We start from the raw sequence: 22,577 nt of genomic DNA, 5'->3' as shown, positions 1-22,577 counted from the left end.
TCTGCTCAAGCTGCGGAGCTGATTGCTCTTACTAGAGCATGTGTGTTAGCAAAAGGTAAACGTGTGAATGTGTACACCGACAGCCAATACGCTTTTGGTGTAGCGCATAGTTTTGGACGATTGTGGCGAGAGAGAGGTTTCTTGACGTCGCACGGTACGAAAATACAGCATGGCCAGCTTGTGAATGATCTTTTGGATGCATTGACTTTGCCTACGCAAGTTGCGATTGTTAAATGCAGTGCGCATCGTAAGGTGGCGGATGATGTTGGTCGTGGTAACGCGTTTGCGGATGAGATTGCTAAGGAGACTGCCCGGAACCTTAGTACTCGAATGTATGTGACGAGTTCGGTTAGGTGGCCTACGGAATCGAGTATGTGTGAAGACACCATCGAAAGTGTGAAAGAAATTCAGAATGAGGCCACCGAGACTGAAAAGGCGAAGTGGAAAGAAAGTACGGGAAAGTTGGATGCGAGTGGTTGTTGGATTGATTTGTCGGATCAGAAAAGATGGTTGTTGCCGGATGCGTATGTGCTGCCCGTTGTGACAATGGCACATGGGTTAGCGCATATTAGCGTGAAAGGCATTTGTAAATTATTGTCGCCTGTGTGGAAGAATGATGGAATTACGAAATGTGCTGAACGATTGGTGAAGAATTGTATGGTGTGTATGATGTATAATCCTGGCAAAGGAACCCCAACTCCTCCCGGCAGTTTTGCTCCCCCTTCGTATCCCTTTGAGGTGATTCAATTGGACTTCATCCATATGGAGCGATGCAATAACCTGAAATACGTTTTAGTTGTGGTTTGTGCATTCTCCCGATGGATTGAGGCCTATCCTCTCAAAGACAATACTGCTTTGTCTACTGCGAAAATCTTACTGAAGGAATATTTTCCTCGGTATGGAATGCCTAGAGTCGTGTGGTCAGATAACGGAAGTGAGTTTGTTGGAAGTGTGATGAAGAGTGTGTGTAAGGGCCTCGGAATAAATCAAAAATTCCACAGCGCCAATCATCCCCAGTCAGCTGGATTGGTTGAAGGGTACAACGGCACCCTTAAACTAAAGCTAGCGAAGATTCAGGCTACGACTGGTCTTTCGTGGCCTGACGCTTTGCCCTTAGCATTACTGTCAACTAGGGCGACTGTACACTCCCGAGTAGGGCTTAGTCCCTACGAAATAGTGTTCGGCCGTCCTGCGAATGTGTGGGGGGTTCCTAGGCCAGGAATGTTTTCTGATCTTGAGTATCCAATGTTGATTGACTATTTACATGACTTGACTGCTAAACTGAGGTTAATTCACCAACAGGTTTACGACGCATTGCCGACGCAGACGGAGGGTCCAGGCCACCAGCTCCAGCCTGGAGACTGGGTGGTGACACGCAACTTTTCACGCAAGAATAATCTGGACCCGAGGTTCACCGGACCTTACCAAGTGCTCCTGGCCACGAGGACTGCCGTTCGTCTTGAGGGGCGTAAAAATTGGGTGCATGCCACCCATACTAAACGAGTCCCCATTCCTTTGCCGGCAGACCCGTGGGTAAGGAGAGGCATTGCGTCTACAGAAACAGAAACATTGCCGGCGTTTGTACCTTTCAGCGACGCGCAGCTTGTTGGAGAATCCTCAGCGCAGCAGAGAGACACTGTTGAACAATTGTCAGCAAAAGACTCAAGACCAGAACAATCGACTGATCAGCAGGACGCTGTCTCTTCAACGGATCCTTTGTTCGACGAGCAGACACGTCCCGGGAAACACCGATATTCTTTGCGATCCCGCACTAAGGACAAATAAAATATTTTGCTTTGATAACTTTGAAAACTGCATTATCCCCGTTTCCCGTGATCAGCTTGAACATTCGTATCACTGAAATTTTTGTATATATATTGAGCTTTTCCTTGTATCTTTTTACTTCCACAGCCGAGAGACTTTGTGCTTGTATATACATATTGTGTATTGAAGGCCGTAGGGCCGCGCGCGTACTTCCTTCTGGATAGTAGGTCTTGACGCTAGGTTAAAGGCCGTCGGTTCCTAGGAACTCCTAGGGATTGACTATTGCTACACAGAACGAAGTGCGTCAAGAAACGTTGCGGACGGTCGTAGGGAATGGCATTCTCGAAGCTGAATGATTTGGAGGGAGCTAAGGCGCACAGGTTCAAGCTGCAGCAACTCAGTCGTACCAAATGTTTCATATTGCAACTGTTTGTATTGTTTTTGACTGCTTCTGCATTATTGGCGGGTGGGGTGTATTACACGATGTCTTACTTCTTACCTGCTACACCTACTCCTACTCCCTACCCTAATCTTACCTCTACTGCTTCTCCCCATTCCTTTCACATGTTACCGGAACACGAGCAGGCTAGACGTGTAGAATTTCGCAACAATTCCTTTATTCAGCTCCTTCATCAGCATCAGTTAGTGGTTAACACTACTAATTGTTGGGTGTGTGGGTTGATGCCACATACTACGGATAAGGGAATTCCATATCTGGTGTTACCGTATAGTTCCCAAGGGTCAGCTCGAGCATTTCAAACAATGTTTCGAAGCGCACTGGGTTTCCACCCCATTCGAGAACCACGTTCTCCCTACTCTGGGCCTACCTCGTATCAGAAACCTTTGTCAATAGCAATAGAGGATTTAGATAGCGATATCTATGATCCTTCGCTTATTCCCGAAGAAGAGGTACAAGCCTATAGAGTCCTAAGTAGAGGTGAATATAGTGTATTCACTAGCGAAAAGCAGCTTAAAAGCTCGCCTCCAATATGGGTCGTACCCCACACTGGTAATTTTTGTCTTATGGGTCGTGGTCGAAGATCGCAAGCCCGACTTGGAGCAAGTGCTTGCACCGAAAATTACATTCTGCCAATGTTCTCGTCCCCTGTGTTTCTGGCTGCCAAGGGTACATACTTTATCTGTTATGATCGTGCATATGCATGGTTGCCCGCTGACTTCATGGGCTCCTGCTTCATTGCAAATCTGTTGCCTCCGACGTTCACTATAGACGCCGATTATCACAAGACTAGAGTTGTGAGAGGCGTAATTAGCGAAGAGGATACTGCCGGTCAAGAGGCAGGAGACTTTTTCAAGGGTTTCCTCCCGTTTTGGGGACCTATGGTTAACAGTAGGAACCTGAGACAGTTGACTCGAGTGGTAGAATCGACAGCTAATATTACTGCCAGTGCCCTTGGTAACATCACCACAGAACTTCAGGCGGAGAGACTTATGACGTTACAAAACCGTATGGTTTTAGATGTCATCTTAGCAGATCGCGGTGGGGTATGTAAGGTGATCCATTCGAGCTGCTGCATTTTTATTCCAGATAATGCTCCAACTGTCTATCAAGCCATCTCGAGGTTGCATAAGATCTCCGAATCCATACACGTGGATGTAGGGGATTGGACGCTGCTAGGATGGTTTTGGGGCCTGATGTCGACTTGGGGTTGGAAAATTCTGATGATCATCGGAGTTGTGGTAGTGTTCCTGTTCACGTGTTGCCTTTGTGTGCAGTGTGGTCCTGCCTTATGTGGCCTCTGTGCTACAACGTGTATGAGACAACCATCTGTTACCAAGGGGACTCGATTGGACAGAGCTATGCTACAGCAACATCTCGATGGTCTGATGAATATCGAATATGATTCCGACTAGTGCTTGCCTACATGAGGGCAAAAGGAGCGTCTGAGGTTCCGTGACAATTGTAAGTGGTGCTTTCGACTCGCACGAATATGGTCGAGTCTGGTATCTATGAACCGCAAATGACGAGTTTAGTAAGTGTGCGCAGTTTCGCTGTGCTAACTTAAACCGTTCGTTTGTTATGTGGGTTTTTCATCTGTACCCACGGGTCCCATCTTAGATACAGCATCCATTTTGTCTCTTGCCCTCAAGTAGCCAGCGAACGGACGTTGTCCGCTTCGCGACCCTGGGACTCCCAAGATATTTGCGGAAGCCACATGTTCTTTGTGAGTGTCTTTATGACGAGGGGGATGTTACTGTAAGGCAGATGACGCCGCTTGAGGCTCATCTTGCCGCATGGGCTTATTGTCTCAGCCGTGCATCTCATTAGGCACGTCCCTTTGATGCCTGCATCTCGTGTTTCCCGTTACCTCCCCTTTTACACCCTTTCCGATCTCCCCACTGTCTCCGTCTTCCTCTACACCTGTCCTTGTACCAATTTCGATCTGTTTTACTGCTGATTGGAATTTGCTAATGGTGGGAAGATGTTTTTTTTACAGTTGGGAATCGCCAAATGTTTCCGCACTTATGTTTCGGACCTCATGTGTTTCAAAGTGACCAAAGCGACCCCTCTGGGGGATAATTGTGGGAACCGGGTTGTAAACTTTTGTGTTCAATGTTGTCTTATGGGTAAAAACTGTATAAAAGGAGCGATCTACAGAACCAATTTGAAGCAGTCTCCCCAAGTTGCACGCTGTGTACTTGTCGTGATCTCTGTGTTCCCTGCAGCAAATAAACCTTGAATCGTTGACGCCGAAGGAAGTGTCCCGTGTCTCTGTGACTTGTACGCCGGAGCAGGTTACCCACGAAGGTTTCAGGTGTTGTGCCCTGGCACCGCTGGGTCTTACAGAACCCAGTCCTTCACAGCTTAGGCAGCAACTCGGTCAGGTCACTACAAGTTGGTCGAGTTTCAGGAGGCATCTCGAAGATGCCCTTTGTTGAGCATTTTACATTAAATCCCACACTGGCATCAGTGTGGGTGTAATGTGCTGAGATGTTTGATACCAAACTTCCCAGTTTTCAGTGTAGTCATTATGGTGTTGTGGAGTTCGTAATGACAAACTCCCAGCAACATATACTCTTGATAGCAGACCTGCACTTACAGTGCCCAGGAATGGATTTGGGCACTGTAGGGGTACAGGGCTCATGCACCTGTACCCTCCTCACTGGCATAGACCACCCAGCTGGAGGAGTGACTGATGTATGCCAGGGCAGTGGTTTGTGGGCATGGCACACGTGTGCCATGTTTACTATTCACTTTGTTCTGCACCAAGACACGCAGCATTCAAAGGCAGTGTGTGGGTGTCAGGGTACAGAGCCTCCAAGGGTGGCACAATAAGTGCTACAGCCCTTAGAGTTCTTATCTGGTAACAGTGCACTGGGTACCTGTGGTACCATTTACCAGGGGCTGACAGGTGGCCAAAGATGCCAATTGGGTTTAGGCTTTAATGCAGTTTTAGGGGTGGAAAATAGGCCTTGGGTACCTGACTAGCAGGAGCCCAGGAAACACTCAGTCAAAGAACATCAGCAATTCAGCAAAAAGTGGGGGCTTACCATGCAAGTAAGAGGGCACTTTCTCACATGGTTCGTTTTAAAAAATAGGATTTGCTTCCTTGTTTCATTCAATGCAGTAAATTGTAGTACATTTGGAATTACTCCTTCTTTTGTTGTTTACATGGATTCTTTAAGGGGACTGGGAGTCGTTCCATTATACCCTTTCTCTCTTTGTGTTGAATCATACTGGAGTAACATACCAGAAAGCTCCCTCAATGGCCAAATACAGTATGTTTATCACTGTCATTCACCATCATTTAATAACAGTGTTAGGAATTACAGTAAGGGGACTGACTTCATGTAACAAACTTGCCCTTCCGTAAAAACCTTTGGGATGACCAAGAGAAAATACGAAGCTTCCTTGTGGGCCTCGGACCAGTCAAGAACCACTAATTTGGAAACCTGAATGAATGCCAATATTAAAGTTAGACACGCTTTAACAGCCCATTAAAAAGCCCCATCTAAACAGCACTACTTTAAAAAATAGGCAGTCTCCCTGTGTCCATTTGCTTTGAGAATTGTGGCATCAGTCTTTTACCTGTTCCATAATTTTGATAGAAGCAGCTGCTTAATCATAGCAAACAGGTGGTGGAAAGCACAATGATACCACTCATCCCCTCCTCCAAATCAGGTAGGGGTTACCGATTACTCATAAGACATCACAAGCAAGGATAGCGGGGAGGGGTGGGGGAGCACAGGGCAGCAACACAACGAAATAGTGGATGGGAGGGGAAAAAAGCAACAAGAGCAAACAAGTTAAAAAAATTAAAAAGCACCTCAATCTCTGCGCTAGGAGCAGAGAAACACTAATTAAGCAGAATCAATAAGTGCTTGGTCCATGCACCAGAGGATAAACAGGAAGTAATGCCTGGCTTGCGCTGTCCAGAGACTGCAGAGATAGAGTGAAGCCAGTGATGACCTGAAATCTGCAGGGTCTCAGGATTTCCAATTGCATCTCCTACCGTAAACTGTGTAAAGAAGAATTCCCCAGGTTACCACATGCCCCTGCTTTCCAGCCATCAACACCAATGGCCTATTTATGCCACCTCCAGCCAAGAGGAGCTGCTGAATTAGCCTCTAGGGCCTCAATTGACAAAGATGAACACACTCCTGCACTTGTCTCCATGACTATGACTGCGACTGACAAAGACTATCTGCCTGCACTGGATTCCAGGGTCTAAGCTGCCAAAGAAGAGCATACACCTGCATCAGCCTCCAGGATCGCAACTGCCGCAGATTAGTACCCACGGGTATCGGTCTCCAAGGCCACAACTACCAAAGACAAATGTTTATCTGCACCAGCACCATGGGCAACAACTGCTAAATAGGAGTGCCCACTAGGGTTGACCTGAAGGTTGTGAAAGCCAACAAGCCAAAGGCATGCAACGCATCATCCATGATTCTGAAGGGCGACACACCACCCACAGTCTGTGGTCCCACACCACAGCCAAAGCGCGCGCTCTCTCTCTCTCTCTCTAACATATTGGAATAATTCATTGTAATAATTAATATAGAACAATGAGGTAAAGAAAGGGTGAGACAAATTACAGACTGTGTTTCAACCAGCCTGATACCAAGGGGAAAAAGGAATGTGCTGTAACTCATTTGTAAAAATACCAAAAAAATAAGCAAAGGCAGGCTTTCGCACTTTAAATTCATCTCACTTTTTTTATTTTTTATGCACAAAATGTACAGAAATGACAAGTTGTTATGATAAATTACTAGCTAACTTAGTGCCTAAATACCAAAAGTTAAATACATATTATCCAGCTGTCAGTAATTACAGGACATTAGATAGAAGAGTATTTGAGGACGTAAACATAAAAGCTCTTACCAAAAGAATTTCATTTTCTAAAAGGGAATAGAGGGAAACTTCTTATTTACATTATATGTATATGAGAAATTAATGGCTAATCAAAAGAGGAAGGACTAGGAGCTTATAAAGGTCCAGCACCCATGCTCCCATCTAATCATAGTAGTACATGAATAGAGGGGCTGTTCCTATAAAGAGAGAAAAATATAAGAAATAAAAAGTTGGAACCCTGCAGAGGAAGGGGGTCCTAATAAATCAGAAGATAGAGCCCTCACACACCTGAATGGGTTTCATGCTTCATCACTGGGCTTCCTCCTCGTCTGTCTAGCACTGCAATGCCAGACAGGCCCCACAGAAGGGCTCTTTGTCGGAGTTCTTCTGTTTTTGCTGTAATGATGAGTGAGGGAAAGGTGAGTGCAGGGGGGTGGTGCCAGATTAAGTGGTGTGTGAATTAAAACTGACTAAGGGGTACCTCTCCAATTTTAATAAAGTTGTCCCCTTAACAGAGATATAAAGGATGAGCGAGTACTGTCAACTGAGATCTATGAATCGTGACAGCCTCACATTGAGTGTTGTAGGGTTCACATGTTTCACGCCTTGATGGCCCAGGATGGACCCACAGCATTTAAGCAGGACCAAGAAAATACCTGCCCTACACCTAGAGGGGATATATGACAAGAATTAGATATTACCAAAAAATAGACTAATGTCTGCCATACCCGCTTGTATGCAGAAAAAAAGAGGGAAATGTTCCAACCCTGTTGAGTAATTCTGTATTTCCCCTTAGGTCTAGGCAAAGTACCACATGTAGCTGCAGATATAAGTGGTCCCAGGAGAAGTTGCGCCTGCAACCTACCCCTCTCAGAAAGGCTATGCCTAGACCTAAGGGGCAATACTGAATTACTCAACAGGGTTAGAACATTTCCCTCTTTCTTCTGCATACAAGCAGAAATATGATGCCCCAGGTTCTCAGGCAGTCCACAAACGATGACCAAGTGCTGCCTCGGTCTCGAATCTTTAAGGAGGGGTCCCTGGGATGCCTGTATGTCATGTAAACTTGCATCGGTTGGCGATCGGATCATTCCTCAAGTAGCGCATCCATTGTTACACCTCCCTCAAGAGATCCCCATCATGGATATCTCCCCCTCCTCCTCTCCAGCAGGCTGATTCAAGGTCAGTCTCCCCCTCCTCCTCCTCCTCCTCCTCCACCTGGGACTCTCGCTGTATATCCTTCATGCATAGTCTGAAGCCTGAAGCAGTGTCGTCCCTTATTCCATTCTGTATTTGTTCACAGCCCGTGTACCATCTCCACTGAGGAACACCCTATGGAACTAGTTGGCACTAAAGGTCCCTAGGTTATGTTTTTATCCTTTCGTTATCTTCACTAATGTAATAGTACGTAAAATGGTTGCCTTTTCATTCTACCACATAGGGATATTTTTAGATTACTATTACGTCTCTCTCTGTCCATACAATTCTGTATGGATAAGAAACTATGGCTATGATAATACCCAAGCTTAAAATATAGCATATTCCTTATACGCCAGCTGTGTTATTTTATCCATATGTTTATATGTTGTATTTTTTTATTCATATATGGGTTCTTTCTGTTTGTCCTTTTGTTTAGCTCAGTCTTGGTCCTATCATTTCTTCAGTCCTTATGATGATCCTTCATGTTCAAGCGATCGAAACGCCATTGATAATGAAGTGGTCCATGTTGATTTTAATAATGCACATGGTGAGTGTCTATAATTGATGATACTTGTTTTATACATTTCTAAATAATAGTATCACTAATATTGAGGCACCAAGCACTTTCTGCACCTTGGTGATTTTCAAATTTTTGTATTGATTGTTGAAGAAATGTATATCAAGAACAGCATTTTCTCTTCTTTGATATTGGTACCAAAGGGACAATTGTTTTCCATAATTTCAGAGTTTTGTAGAGGCAAATAAATCTAAAATTTAATTGAGTTCATAAGTAAATCAGACCTGGGTAGTTTGATAAAATAATCACATAGGTGCAAAAACTTAAAGAACTCTGAGTTTAGAATCAAATATGAAGAAGACAGTGTAGAGAAATATGAAAAACAGATTAGGTGTGTAAAAATTGCAGGTTTGTGTTTGGCCAGAGTGATCTCAAAGAGGTTTGAGAGAAAGTAGGTAAGGCTATATTATACCAAAGTGGGGAACAGCAAGTAAATCTAGAAATCTGAAGCTTGTGTGTAATCAAAGACCATATTTGTGAAAATTATGGATTTGCTGACTGTGATTTTGTATAGATTTGTCATTTAATTAATGTTCCTAATGGTTGCCAGATTTTGTGCAATACAAGGCACCAGTTTCTTACGGGAAAAAGCAATGATCAAGGTGATAAGCTTGATTGATTCATTGGAGAAGGTTATGTCAGATGCTATAGGTCTGATCTGTTTATTATGAAATGGTACAACAAAGTTAGAAGGTCTGACATATTGTGAAATAGCCCTATAAAGGATAGATAGTTATTACATTGTTTTAAAAGGTTGTAGGCTGATATTTTGTTACATGGAATGTGAAACATTAACTTAGTAAGCAAGGGTTTGTGTTAGTTACCCCATCAGATTAACACTTTGGGGAAGAAAGCTAGTACTGTCATAATCTTTGTTACATTAAGTGCAGCGGTGTCTGCCAGACCCTCGTAAACATAACAAAAACTCTAAATACATAAACATACAAAGAGGGTCTTTTGGCCAGCCCTCTTTTGTCTGTTCAAGTGTCATCATTACTCTGCTTCACCCCCATCACAGCATACTGCCTAGGGCACTCGTTTAATTAATTTCTGCCACAGGCTATATTACCCTGTGAGTAAGAGCATTTGGCCTGGTAACATGTGCACACCTGTCTGAAAATGAGTGCACTTCATTGTCTGGGCTAGTGGCCAGTCCTTCATATTTCCATTTTTTTTCCTTTCATAAATACCCTTTCGTTTATTCTGCTCTACTTGTATTATGAGTAGGCCTGAGCAGTAAATTCCGTTCCGCTTGCGGAATTTGGGCAATTTTGCGTTCAGCGGAGAACGCGGAATTGCCAAAAATTCCACGATCCGCGGCTTTGCTGAATTTTTGCTCTCAAAATGCGTGTTTGCGAGATATTTCCCCCGGAGCCCCCAAACTGCGTTCACGAACAGGAAAAAAGCATCGCAAACGGGCGGAACAAGCAATTCTGTGTGTTCGCTGAACTTTTGCGTGCTCGCCGAGATTTTTTACCATTTTGCAGAGCTTTGCCTAGCGCGACAAAGCAAATTCCGCCCACCCCTAATTTTGAGCAACCTGCAGCTCCCCAGGCAGTCCTATCGGACTGCTCGCTTGCCCTCATTTCATCTCCAGTGTGCTGCAATTTTGTGCTGCCACTATTTCTAAACTGGGAAGCCACTTTAGAAGGATATTGTCGATAGTGTATAATTATTTTACCTAACCAAGATAGTCACTATGTTTAGAAGCATAACTTTGGCCAACTTGGCTTAGTACAATAGTCATGAACCATACACTTTAGCATTCAAAGAGGACTGCCCAGAACGATCCTAAATAAGCAGCTACCTTGGAATAATATTGTGCATAACTTATCAATGTTTTACCGCTCAAAGATGTCCAAAACATGGTTTCTAAATATAAAAGCTACGTTGGCACTTTAAAACAATGATACACAATGTACAATACAAATTCAAGACAGTCATCTGCCACATTTGTCATTTTGTATTGCAAGCATATGTGCGCAAAGTTTGGTTGGTGGCACATTTTCTTTTTACTACTTTTCAATCCTTATCCTTGTGGGAATTTGAGTGTCTGTTTTATTGCAGATGAATAAATGCAAGAAGGGTTCAATGAGTGGATAAAATGCACGAGTGCAAGAAAGAGTGAGAGAGAATACACAATTAATTATACAATGCATGCTACTCATTAGTGAGTGATAAGCCACTTTCAGTTATAGGTCAGACCTACTGTCAGAGAAAATGATCGTTTTCAGCAATACTTCTATAACTGCACCCAGAGCAGACTGGGAACTATTAGGATGCTAATTAATACCAACGAAATTCTAAAGAGAAGCTCAAAGAAATATCGGATTACAATGAAAAGAACGTGATTAGATCGAAGACAGCAAACTGCATGATAAACAAAATCTTAATTACAAGCCCAACATGAGCACCAGGAGCAAAAGATCTAGCATCATTAGACATTGTCAGACCACCTGGAGCTGAAGGCGCGAGCTCCAAGTACTTCCCATCACTAGGCAGCAGGGAAAAGACTGGGGATATTTGGGATCTTTCAGTTGACATGTATAAAATGCATGCAATAAGGCCACACATGTATGCAAACCTTGAACACATCGACCCATGTACTAGGACGTAGGGAAGCCCTCTTGGTTGCGGATGGGTTTACAGAGTGCCCTCGTCTGAAATGAATTTAGTGAACTCAAAACTGCCCCTGTACCTGGTCATAGGGTGTGGTCTCCAGAACCTCTCCGCAAAGCTGGGCGCACCGCTGAAATTTTCGGCGTCGGAAACAGCTCCACGCATGTAGTAGTGGCTCCATGTCCAATGCCATCACACAGCCTTGTCTATAGAAAACACACTCACACTGCCCAGAGCGTCTCTCTCGCCCAGCAACCGTACGTCATACGCAATGGAACTGGGTATTTAGTAGTAGGCGGGTGCTTCTTTAAAAGCCAATCACATCTCTGAAACGAGTATGACGGAAAAGACCGATCTTAAGCTAGAAAGAGGCTTGAAACGCAAAGTTCGGCGTAAAATGACTTTACTGATCGTGCAAGTATTCAGTTCCGCGTTCTCGTATTGGACCGTAGCAGCATTACAAACACTTTAAACAAAATTGAATGAATACTACATTTTTTTTTCATTTTGATAATCGTATATAACTTATCAGCATGCCTATATTCGCATGAAATGTGGCAATACCACAATGTTTTTTAGAATTAATATCTAGTATATTAATCTAACATTGTTTAAAATACCGGGGAAAATTGTTATCTACAAAAAGGAATGTTGCATTATTTAGCAATTGTAATGCTAAATTACAAAAAAACGGAACTACTCTTGTTCCAAGATGGACGCTGCGTTCGCTTACTACCAACCAAGTCTACTGAATAAATCTTATTGGTGCACAAGAGATGCCCTTAACTCATCAGTCTTGGAATTCTCATTTTACATTCTCATTTGTGGATTTTGAGGATTTGATTTACTCCAATAATATACTAAAACGAGGTAAAATAAATGCATAGTTGCCAACTTTTCAACTTACTTACGTATAGCATTCCTTTTTTTTTTATTTCAAAAGATTTTATTAAAAGAATTTTTACAAAACAGTACAGAGTAAGCCGAAACGAAGGCAATACTGGTTTGCTGTAGTTACACGCATGGATAATCATACATACTGGCTTGCTGAGGCGCTTGAGTGATGGTTATACATAAACAGATTGAAACCTCGGCGTTACATACAGGTTCATATGCGTTGCCCCCGTCGGGCAGAAGAGATAGTGTATAGAGGTAAGTAGGACGAAAGACGAAAAGAAGAAAAGGAGAAACGGACACGAGTGTGGTGTGTTGTGGGTTGCATGACTACAGAGTTTGCTGACGGGTGGTGCCAGGGGGGAGGGGACCATGAGGGTGTCTGGCGGTGTGGTGCGTTCACTGCGGTTTTTGCGAGTCAAGGTATTTGTCCAGGGAGAGCCACATCTCATTGCCCTGTCCAACTTGTGGTGTTTGATTTTTTGTTATGTTGTCCGCACCCCATAGGAAGGTGACCCAGTTGAACCAGACTCTGAAAGTGGCCCTCCCCGTGCCCTTCCAGTTAGAGAGGATTGTCTTGGTTGCCGCCATGAGGAGTAGGTCAATGAGGCTCCTGTCATTGGCAGAGTGTATCTCTGGGGCCATGAAGGCATTTGTTATGCTGAGGAGGTCTAGTTGTGGAGTGTACCCTGTTACATTATAGATGAAATCTCTTACTTTCGCCCACAATGTTTTAAGTTTAGGGCAGTGGACAATCATGTGCGCTAGGTCTCCTTTCTGTTTCTGACAGTTCCAACATAGTTCGTTGTCTATGAGCCCGACCGCTGCTAGGCGTGCCGGGGTCCAGTACGCTCTGTGTAGGAGCCAGAATTTTGTTTGTGCCAGTGTGGTGGTGACTTTGTTCCTGCTTGCCGAGGACCAAAGGTGAGCTTTTTCTCTCTCGCTAAAGCGCCCGGCGTGTAATGTTTCCCAGTATTCTATGGCCTTACTGTTTAATATAGATGTTTTTGCCCTTAGTAGTTTATATAGGTATGACGTTTGGTGCCCAAGTTTGTTGAGGTTTTGTCAGGTATTGGTACTTCTTTGCTTAGTCCTGCTTTGGTGATTGCCGCCTTAATTTTAAGAAAGTTATATAGTTCTATGTCTGGGAGGTCGTGCTTGTGTTGTAGGCTGGCAAAGGTGGATGGGGACCCGCGTTTCTCTAGTTGGGATGGGGTGTGGATACCTCGCTGGAGCCAGGAAGTTAAGGTGAGTATGCTGTTCTTGTATTTTATTTTTGTGTTCAACCAAATGGATTCCCATTTTGTATTTTTTATGCTTTTTTCCATTCTTTTGTCTATTTGTAAGAGGGCGTTTTTGGTGTTCCTGAGAATTGTGTTGCTAGCTTCCGTTTGTTTGTTAGCAGTGAGGAGGGCCACAGGGTTAAGGCCACCCAGCAGGGCTCTTTCTAGTTCCAGCCAAACCGGCGTAGAACCCTGTTCTGGCGTGAGCCAGTATATGCCTTATCTGGCAAGGCAGGCTGTCTGAAGGTCTTAAAGTTTGTGACGTTGAGCCCCCCTAGGTCCTTACTGAGCCTACGTTTCTGGAGGCTAATCCTGGCTTTTTTACCCCTCCAGAGGAACGTGTTAATCATGGTGTTCAGTTTTTTGTGAAAATCTTCTGTAACTATTAGTGGCAGCATGCTCAGCAGGTAGTTAACCATAGGGGTTATCATCATTTTGATTGTTTCTACCCTACCCCACCAGCTGACGTACTTGGGGGACCACGTGTCTAGCCTGTCTTTCATTTTGTTTGTTAATGATTTCTCGTTGTGCTCAAGTGTTGACTTGAGGTCCCTGTTAAAATAGATACCTAGACTATTTTAGGGCTCCCTTTTGCCAGTGTAGGCCCGAGGATCCTAACACATCCCTGGTGGTGTGAACGTTGAGTGGCTTGCATTCGGATTTGCTTCTGTTACTCTTGTACCCTGCTACTTTGGCATATATGTCGATGGTATTCATTAGTGCATCTTTCGAGGGCTCGGGGTTCTCTGTCATGATGAGTATGTCATCGGCGTATGCTGCAAGTTTGACTGTGTTGCCATTGACCTTCATCCCTTTTATCTTGGCGTTGTTTCTGATCTTCCGGTGGACCCCCACCGAAACCAGGAAGACGGTCACCCAGGCCCTAGTCACCAGCCGACTGGACTACTGCACCTCCCTCTACGCCGGAACCACAGCCAAACTCCAGAAAAGACTCCAGTGCATTCAGAACGCCTCAGCACGCCTCATCCTGGACATTCCCCAACACAGCCACATCTCCGTACACCTGAGAAACCTGCACTGGCTCCCCGTCAGCAAGAGAATCACGTTCAGACTCCTCACCCACGCACACAAAGCTCTCCACAACCAAGGCCCAAGATACCTCAACGACCGTCTGACCTTCTACACTCCCACCCGCCAGCTTCGATCGTCCAGCCACGCCCTCGCTGTCGTCCCCCGCATCCGAAGAGCCACAACGGGAGGAAGATCCTTCTCCGACCTGGCTGCCAAGACGTGGAACTCCCTCCCCATCCACCTCCTCCTGACCCAAGACCACCTCTCCTTCAGGAAGCAACTGAAGACCTAGCTGTTCGACCAGTAGTGACCCCCTCCCCCTAGCGCCTTGAGACCCTCCGGGTGAGTAGCGCGCTATACAAATGCTTTGATTGATTGATTGATTGATCATGGCCAGTAGGGGTTTTAGGGTCAGTAGGAACAGTGCCGGGGACAGTGGGCAGCCTTGTCTGGTGCCTCTTTCCAGAGATTGGGCCTCAGATGTGCCCCCATTCACTACAACTCGGGCTTTGGGGTCCTTATATAGCGCCATCACCATTGACCTATAGTTCTCACCTAGGCCAAACTTCTGCATGCATTGGTCAAGGAAGGGCCATGAAACTCTGTCGAAGGCCTTTTCTGCTTCTAACACGATCATCACTGCTGGATTTGTATTGGTAGAGGCATGGTTTATTATGTGGCATAGGAATCTTGTATTGTCTTGAGATAGTCTATTTTTAAGGTAGCCCACCTGCGTTTTGTGTCTGAGGTTTGGGAGCTGTGCGTTAAGTCTCCCCGCTAATGCGTATATCTTGCAGTCTACGTTAGTTAGAGAGATGGGTCTGTAGTTCTGCGGAAATTTGTGTCTTTCCCTTCTTTGGGAATGACTATGATGTTGGCCTCCGCCATTGAGTTTGTCATTTTCCCTCCTTTGATGCAGTGTGCGAAAACCTCTTTCATTGTGTTCCTAATTAGGGGGAGGAAGTGTTTGTAGAATTTGGTTGTGTAACCGTCCGGCCCCAGTGCTTTGTTATCCTTTAGGGCCGCTACTGCCTTGTCTATTTCTGCTTCTGTAATGTCTAGCTCTAGTGTTGCGCGTTGGGCCTCTGTTAGCTTTGGTAGGTTAAGCTTGCCTAGGAGGGCTGCTCCCCCATCTGGGTTTAGATCTTTGTCTTCTTTGTATAGTTCCTCATAGAATTCTTTAAAAACCCTGAGGATCTCTTTGTTGGATGTTTGAGATGTCCTGTTGGCGTCAGTTATGGCTGCGATGGCATGTTGTCTTTGCTTACTTTTAAGGTATGAGGCCAGGGCTTTGCTTGCTTTATTCACTGAACAGAGGTTTATGGCTTTGTACCTGTTTATCCAGGTAACTGCTCTCTCGCTTAAAATCTTATTGAGCTCATATTTTTTTCTCGTCAGGGTTGTCAGCGTGTTTCTGTCGGCTAGGTTGACGCTGTGATGCATCTCCAGTCTTTGACCTGCCCCTCTAATTCTAGTATTGTTTTGTTCCTGTCCCTATTCATTCTAGACTTGATGCTTATTATTTTCCCCCTTATTGTGGCCTTCATAGAATCCCAGAGTACTCCCTTGTCTATGTCTGGCTTGTCGTTGATTTCTAAATAGTCTTTAATGGCTTCCTCTATGGCGGCAGCGTTAGCTGGATCTCTAATGACATCGCTGTTGAATCTTCATCTACAGCTTGTTTGTTCGTTGTGACGACCGCTAATTGGTAGGCTGATGAGGGAGTGATCTGACACTGTTCTTGGCGCAATCTCTGTGTGTTCTATAAGGTGGGTGTGAGTGGCTGATGTAGTCAATTCTGCTATATGAGTTGTGGGGGTGGGAATAAAAGGTGTAGTCTCTGGCATCTGGGGTTTGGAGTCTCCATGGGTCCCTGAGGTGGAGTTTGGCTCATAGGTTCCTAAGTATGTGTTGAGACTGTGTCTGGTGGCTGGTTCTTTGTGGGTGTCTGTCTATGGTTTGATCTAGTAGCTGATTGAGGTCCCCTGCTACTATCAGGAGCTCATCTTGGGGGAGACTGCCGAATTTGTCCCCCACCTCCCTCCAAAAGGACTCATCTCCTGTGTTTGGGCCGTAGATGTTGGCGATATGAACAGTTTCCTCCCCACGCTTCAGACTGGTTATTAGCAGGCGCCCATCGTCGTCCGCATGGCACTCTTGTAGGGTCAGTCTGGCTTTCTTATTTATTAGCGTTATTACCCCTCTCTTTTTGTGAATGGCTGGCGAGCATAGGGTTAGCCCTACCCAGTTCGCCTTTAGGCACTGTGCGTCCTCTTCAGAAAGTTTCGTTTCCTGAAGGACGCACACATCGCTTTTTGGTTTAGTTAGGTAGTCCATTATCTTCCTTCTCTTTATCGGGTGGTTGAGCCCTTTAACGTTGAGTGAGGTTATTTTTAGGTCTGAGAGTAGCTGGGAGTTGCTATGTATTGTCATGGTTTGTGCTTCTTATCACCCTTACTTGGTGTTGTCTATGGGGGGTTGCCCCCCCTACGTTTTGGTCCATCCGACCCTCTCCTGGTGCATCCCTATGTGCCCAGACGGGTTGCTCTGATAGTCGTGCTGGCTGGGTATGTATGTCCGTTAAGAATGTGAGAATTAGAGAAAGAAAGAAATAGAAGTATACGATCTGTACTGGCCCGCCCCCCCCTGCCCCCTGCCCCCCCTCCCCCTACCCCCATCCCCTCGCATTTCAAAAATTGGGTGTGCGTCAGCGAAGTTCCCACCCCATCCCTCCCCCCGAGGGTTTCTTCATGAACTATCTAGGGTCTTGGACCCGGGCTTGACCAAGGATAATTACTAAAGGATATACATTTGGTCCATACGGAAAGTCTTTGCGTTGTTGGGTTCCCCCCGTCCCAGGGTGTATGAGGTAAGCGTGCTACCCTTGAGGTAGGAACAGTGCACTGAGTTATTGACAGGGTCCACCCCGGGACTGAGCACCGTCTTCTTTTTCAAATTGAGGTTCTAGATAAAAACTATACAGTGAGGTAGAATGGTTGCTTGAGGTAGAGTTGTTGATCTCGTGATTTGAGTTCTCTTGTGTCCATGATTATTGACCTTTGCAGGAGTGATCCGTTGCACTTGTGTTGTCCAATGACGCTCTTTTCTTCGCAGTGTCTGAGCGTTGCGCCTCCATATCCTCCGGCCGAGGGCCGTGGAGGTGTCTTCTTAGTTTGCGCGGATCGTCGAAGATCAGGGTGTGCCCCTTGTCTACGATTCTCAGTCTTGCCGGGCCTGCAAAGCTGAAAGTGGTGTTGTCCTTCCTCATTCTTTCCCTCAGTGCCAGGAAGCCTTTCCTTGTTTCGACGGTTTGGCGCGAGAAGTCTTGTGTAATTATTATTTTGTTGTCTTTCCACTTTAGGGTCTGTTTTTCCTAGCCACTGCAAAAATGGCCTCCGTTTGCTGTGACCTAAGAGGTCTGCAAATGATTGGGACGTGGGTCACGTGCTTTTTGGAGCTTCATCGCTGGTACACGATAAGCCTTGTCCTGTTCAAAGTGTCTGTCAAATTTAAGGCCGGTCATTTGTAGGATGAGCTCCTTTAGGAGGGCTGAGCAGAATCCTGGCTTATCCTCTACCCCTTCCGGTACACCGAGTAGTCTTATGTTGCCTCTTCTTGTGCGGTCGTCTTGCTCAGCCAGCTGCCTCTGTAGGCTGCTGGTGGCTTTGGAGACCGAAAGTAGAGCTCTGCTTGACTGAGTGTTGGCATCCTCGATGTCGCTGATTCGCGATTCTGCTGTGTCGATCCTGTTATTTGTGTTGTGTTGGTCTGCCCTTATGGCTGCTAGCTCTAGCTGCATGTTGTCGATTGTTTGTTTGGTGGACTTAACAACCTCGTTACCTTCGTTGACTTTCCTGAGGATTGTGTCCAGAGTTGTATCATTTTTGAGCTTCAAGGGCGAGTCTGGAGGGTTGTTTTTATATTTCTTTACCTCGTTGGCTCCTTTTCCTTCTTGGTTTGACATTTCGCTGAGGCGCCTTCTGGCTAGGTAGCTGTCTAGCCTGCCTTCTTTCCGTTGTGCGGCCGAGTTAGAGTGCTCTCCCAGTGGGCCCGGTGGGGCTATACTTGTGTGCTGGCGGTCTAGTCTGTATCTGCTTGGCTCTTGGATGGACCTTGTTCTTGTTTTTGCTCCCGCCAGTTCCGCTTCAGGACGCCAGCAGGAAGACTTGAGGCGGGGTTATCTTTCCCATTCTATGCTCTTTGCCTCGTTTGCTTTAGTTCTTTCGTGTCCTGGGTGATATTGTGAGGCGTCCCTTTGCCTCACTCGTGTGTGCGCCCTTCTTTGCTTTCGCTTTGGGTGTGTGCTGCTGTAGGATAGGCCCCTGCCTGTTCGCGCTACTGGCTGCATTACTCCGCAAAGCTTACTCTGCGGCGGCGTTTGCCCTGCTGTCTGGCCCGTTGGTTAGCACTCGTGCTTCTGCCTACCGTGCTTGGTGCTTGTTTCCTTCACAGTGCTGTTCGCGCGCTGGATGTATGGCCTTGGATGGGTGTAGATTTATTTCCCTTGGCCACTTTTTACTGTTTTTTTCAACTATTAATTATGCTTAAGAACTATTTTCTTTTCTTTTATTGTATTTCCAATTATTGTGTCTTTGGTATTTGGAATATGAATTGTAATTTTCTTTTTAACTGAATTTTGATATGTGATTTTAATAACAGTGTTAATAAATATTGAATGTGGACCTTTTGTAACCTCTCTTTGTGGATAATATTGTTTTTGACAAGTGTTACATTTAAGTGCCTAGGTTGTTTTATTTCAATTGTTGCTTTATCCCTGTCCTAGGACTTATATTATTTGGTTCCTCAGGGGGTCCTTGATACTTATGCCAATAACTTGGATGGGTGTATTGCAGCCACGGTGGAGGGTGCCCGTCTGCACCTTCAGTTTCGTATTCACCTCGTTAGTGGTTCACTTTCTGGCGTTAATGCCGTTGCCACACGCTGGCACTGATTGCACTCGCTTCTCTGGTCTGTTGGGTACGTTCGCCAGCTTGTGCCCAAAGGGACGATTGCCCGTTTGTGTGCTCTGTGCGTTTGCCCATCGATCGTTTTGTCCTAGGGTGGGTGCGCTCCTGCCAAGATGGCCGCTGCTTGTCTGCACCTTCAGTTTCGTATTCGTCTCGCTAGTTGTTTTACTTTCCCGGCGTTGCTGCCGTTGCCACCTGCTGCTCCTGATTGCACTCACTTGTCTGGTCTGTTATGTACCTTCGCCAGCTTGTGGCGGCAGTGGCGATTGCTCATTTGTGTCTTCTGTGCAATTTGCTCACCTGCCCTTTGCCCTTGGGTGCGTTCTCGCCAAGATGGCCGCCGCCTCTGTACACTATCGGTTTCATTTCTGGTTCGCCGTAGTAGTTGATTCTCTTTTCCTGCTTTTGCCGTTGCCACCTTCTGCCCCACGTTGCCCTCACTCGTCTGGTCTGTTATGCGTGTTCGCCTGCTTATGGCCTGAGTGCGTGTCACTCTTTTCTGTCCTCTGTGATATGCTCTTCGAGCGTATGATCTCCGTGCGTTTGCCCGTCAATAATTGGTCCTGGGTGGGTGTGCCCTCGCTATGGAGGGCGCTGCCCGTGTGCACCTTCCGCTCCGTAACAATTGTTCCCCCTTTCCTGGTGTTGCACTCGCTGGTAATCACTTGGCTGGACTGTGCTAGCTTGTTGTTTGTTGGCCAAGATGGCCGCTGCCTGTGTGCACCTTCAGTTTCGTTTTCGCCGTGATAATTGTTTCCTTTTTTCTCGGTGTTTGCCGTTTCATCCGTTGCCCCTGTTTACCTTCACAGGTCCGGTCTGTTAGATGCGTTCATCTGATTGTGTCCACAGTGTTGAAGGCGCTCGATTCCGTCTACTGCGCTTTTGCTATGAATCGTTTGGCCTTGGATGGGTGTGTTCCGGCCAAGATGGCCACTGCCTGTGTGTACCTTCAGTTTCGTTTTCGCTGCGAGTGGTTGTTGCCCTTTTCCAGCGACTAATGTTCTCGTTCTCCCCCCTCCTGGCACTCACTTGGTCTGATAGCTCAGGGGAGTTGTTTTGCTGCCGGTTCTTCTCTCTCTCTCAGACGTCTGACCACTTTCCTTGCTCGGGCTAGCTGCGGTGCTGCGCCATTTTCTCGCCCTGCGCGCCTATCTTGGTCTGGTGTGAGGTTGTTTCTCGGTTTGCAGCTCACCTTGGCTGTGGTGGCGTACACCTGTGCGTGCTCCTGGTGTTCCGATGTTGTTACTTGCTATTTGCCGGTTTCACTGATGTTGTTTCGCTAATGTAATCGCGGTTGTTTCCCTCGGGTTGGTGGAGGTAACGGACTTAGGCGCCCGTCCTCATTGCTGTCCAAGCCACGTCCCCTACGTATAGCATTCCAATCCATGTTTTTAATATTTAGGCACCGGGTGATTGAGTGATTTGCCCAGAATCATAGGATGTTGAGTCGACACTGAGACTCGAACTTCGTTCCCCAGCTCAGCAGCTCTTCGTGTGAAGACAACATAGCAATCATGTCCATGAAATATGCTACTTATTAGAATTGCATGATCATTTCTAAGTGACTTTTAAACAGCCCAGAATGCAAAGTGATCTTACCTGAAAATCAAGGAAAGACAGAAGGTGTCAATCAACTAAGACAAGGAACAGCTTTGCAGGCATGTCATGGGCTTGTCATTTCCCCATACACCTACAGTACACAGCTACCAAGATTCCCAGGTCCATAGGTTACTAGATAAGCCAGTCCAGTTTTTTAGGTCTAAGCCTAGTGCAGCTGTCTGGTTGCAAAAGTACCTCTTGTAGCATTCTGATGGCTTCCGTGGGAATGCATTCCGCCCATTTATTCAAATTGACTTTTTGGTTTGTAACTTACATTTGATGGCTTTCTATTTGCTGGCTTTATTTGTTTTAGGCTGGCCAGCATTTGTTTCTCCCTCCAATGGAGCAAAGCTTGTTCACCATCATTCCATGTATTCAAGTCCTCACTTACTGTATACAGGCCTTCAAATTTTGTTTCTATCTTGTCACATTTGCAGTGCGTTCAAAGTCAAAGGTCAAGTGTCAGCCTCCTCTATTATCCAATAGGGTGGAAACTGTCAGCTGCAGTGGTTTCAAGGCAAATGCATTCAGCCTTCTCTGTGGGCTACCTCAGAGCTGATCCTTGACCCGACCCATCTTAATCTTTATGTGGCCCCTTTGGCTAATATAGTGCGTTAATTTGGGTTTCAAGTGCTTTCATACGCAGATGATATTCAAATTATTGTATATATTTACAAAGACCTGTCTTTAGTGGCGGAGAGGTTTATTCATCAGTGCACGTCTAGCATTATCTGCTGAATGAAAGACAATTCTTTGAAATTTAATGCAGAAAAGACTGAAGTGCTTTTGTTTGGGTCTCAAGATTCCATCTGGTGTAACATCTGGTGGTCGAAGCCTGTGGACCTCTCCCAGCTCCTGTTAAGTCAGCTAAAAACCTTGGTGTCAGCTTTGATAAAGCCCCGAGTTTTGATGCACAGGTGAATCGCTCAACCAGCATTTGCTTTTACATCATAATGACTCTAAAACAGATCTTTGCTTATATTCCACAGGACCTGCACGTGGCAGTCATTATTGCCCTTGTCACCTCACAGCCGGACTTCTGTAATGCACTGTACCTCAACATCGAAAGTTCTTCCCTGAACAAACTTCAGGTTGTGCCGTGTAGGAAAGTAGGATCTGCTTTCATGGTTACCCCCACTTTTTGCTGGTGTTATGCTGTTTTATGACTAGTATGATGGAGATCCTGCTAACCAGTACCCCAGTCTCTGTGCTTTCTCCCTGAATTTGACAGTTTTAAGTACCTTGGTACCTTCCTAATTGGTTACTGGTGTACCCATGTAAGTCCCTAGTATATGGCACTATGGTATCTAGGGCATAGGTATGCCAGA

The 22,577-nt window shown here is 45.7% G+C and overlaps 1 protein-coding gene across 2 annotated transcripts in view; it reads right to left on the bottom strand.

Annotated features, from left to right (window-relative positions):
- The window catches only part of TTC8 (tetratricopeptide repeat domain 8), a 260,914-nt gene extending 249,185 nt beyond the window's left edge, over positions 1–11,729 (bottom strand). For both annotated transcript variants that reach the window (XM_086937626.1, XM_086937627.1), the window contains exon 1: positions 11,554–11,729. In XM_086937626.1, the coding sequence (XP_086793752.1) occupies positions 11,554–11,667 (114 nt within the window). In that variant the 5' untranslated portion in view covers positions 11,668–11,729. The remainder of the gene's footprint in view (positions 1–11,553) is intronic.
- Positions 11,730–22,577: the final 10,848 nt, after the last annotated feature.

This window comes from Lissotriton vulgaris, chromosome 9, assembly GCF_964263255.1.
Source record: "Lissotriton vulgaris chromosome 9, aLisVul1.2, whole genome shotgun sequence".
NCBI lineage: Eukaryota > Metazoa > Chordata > Amphibia > Caudata > Salamandridae > Lissotriton > Lissotriton vulgaris.
This window is presented reverse-complemented; position numbering and strand designations above follow the sequence as displayed.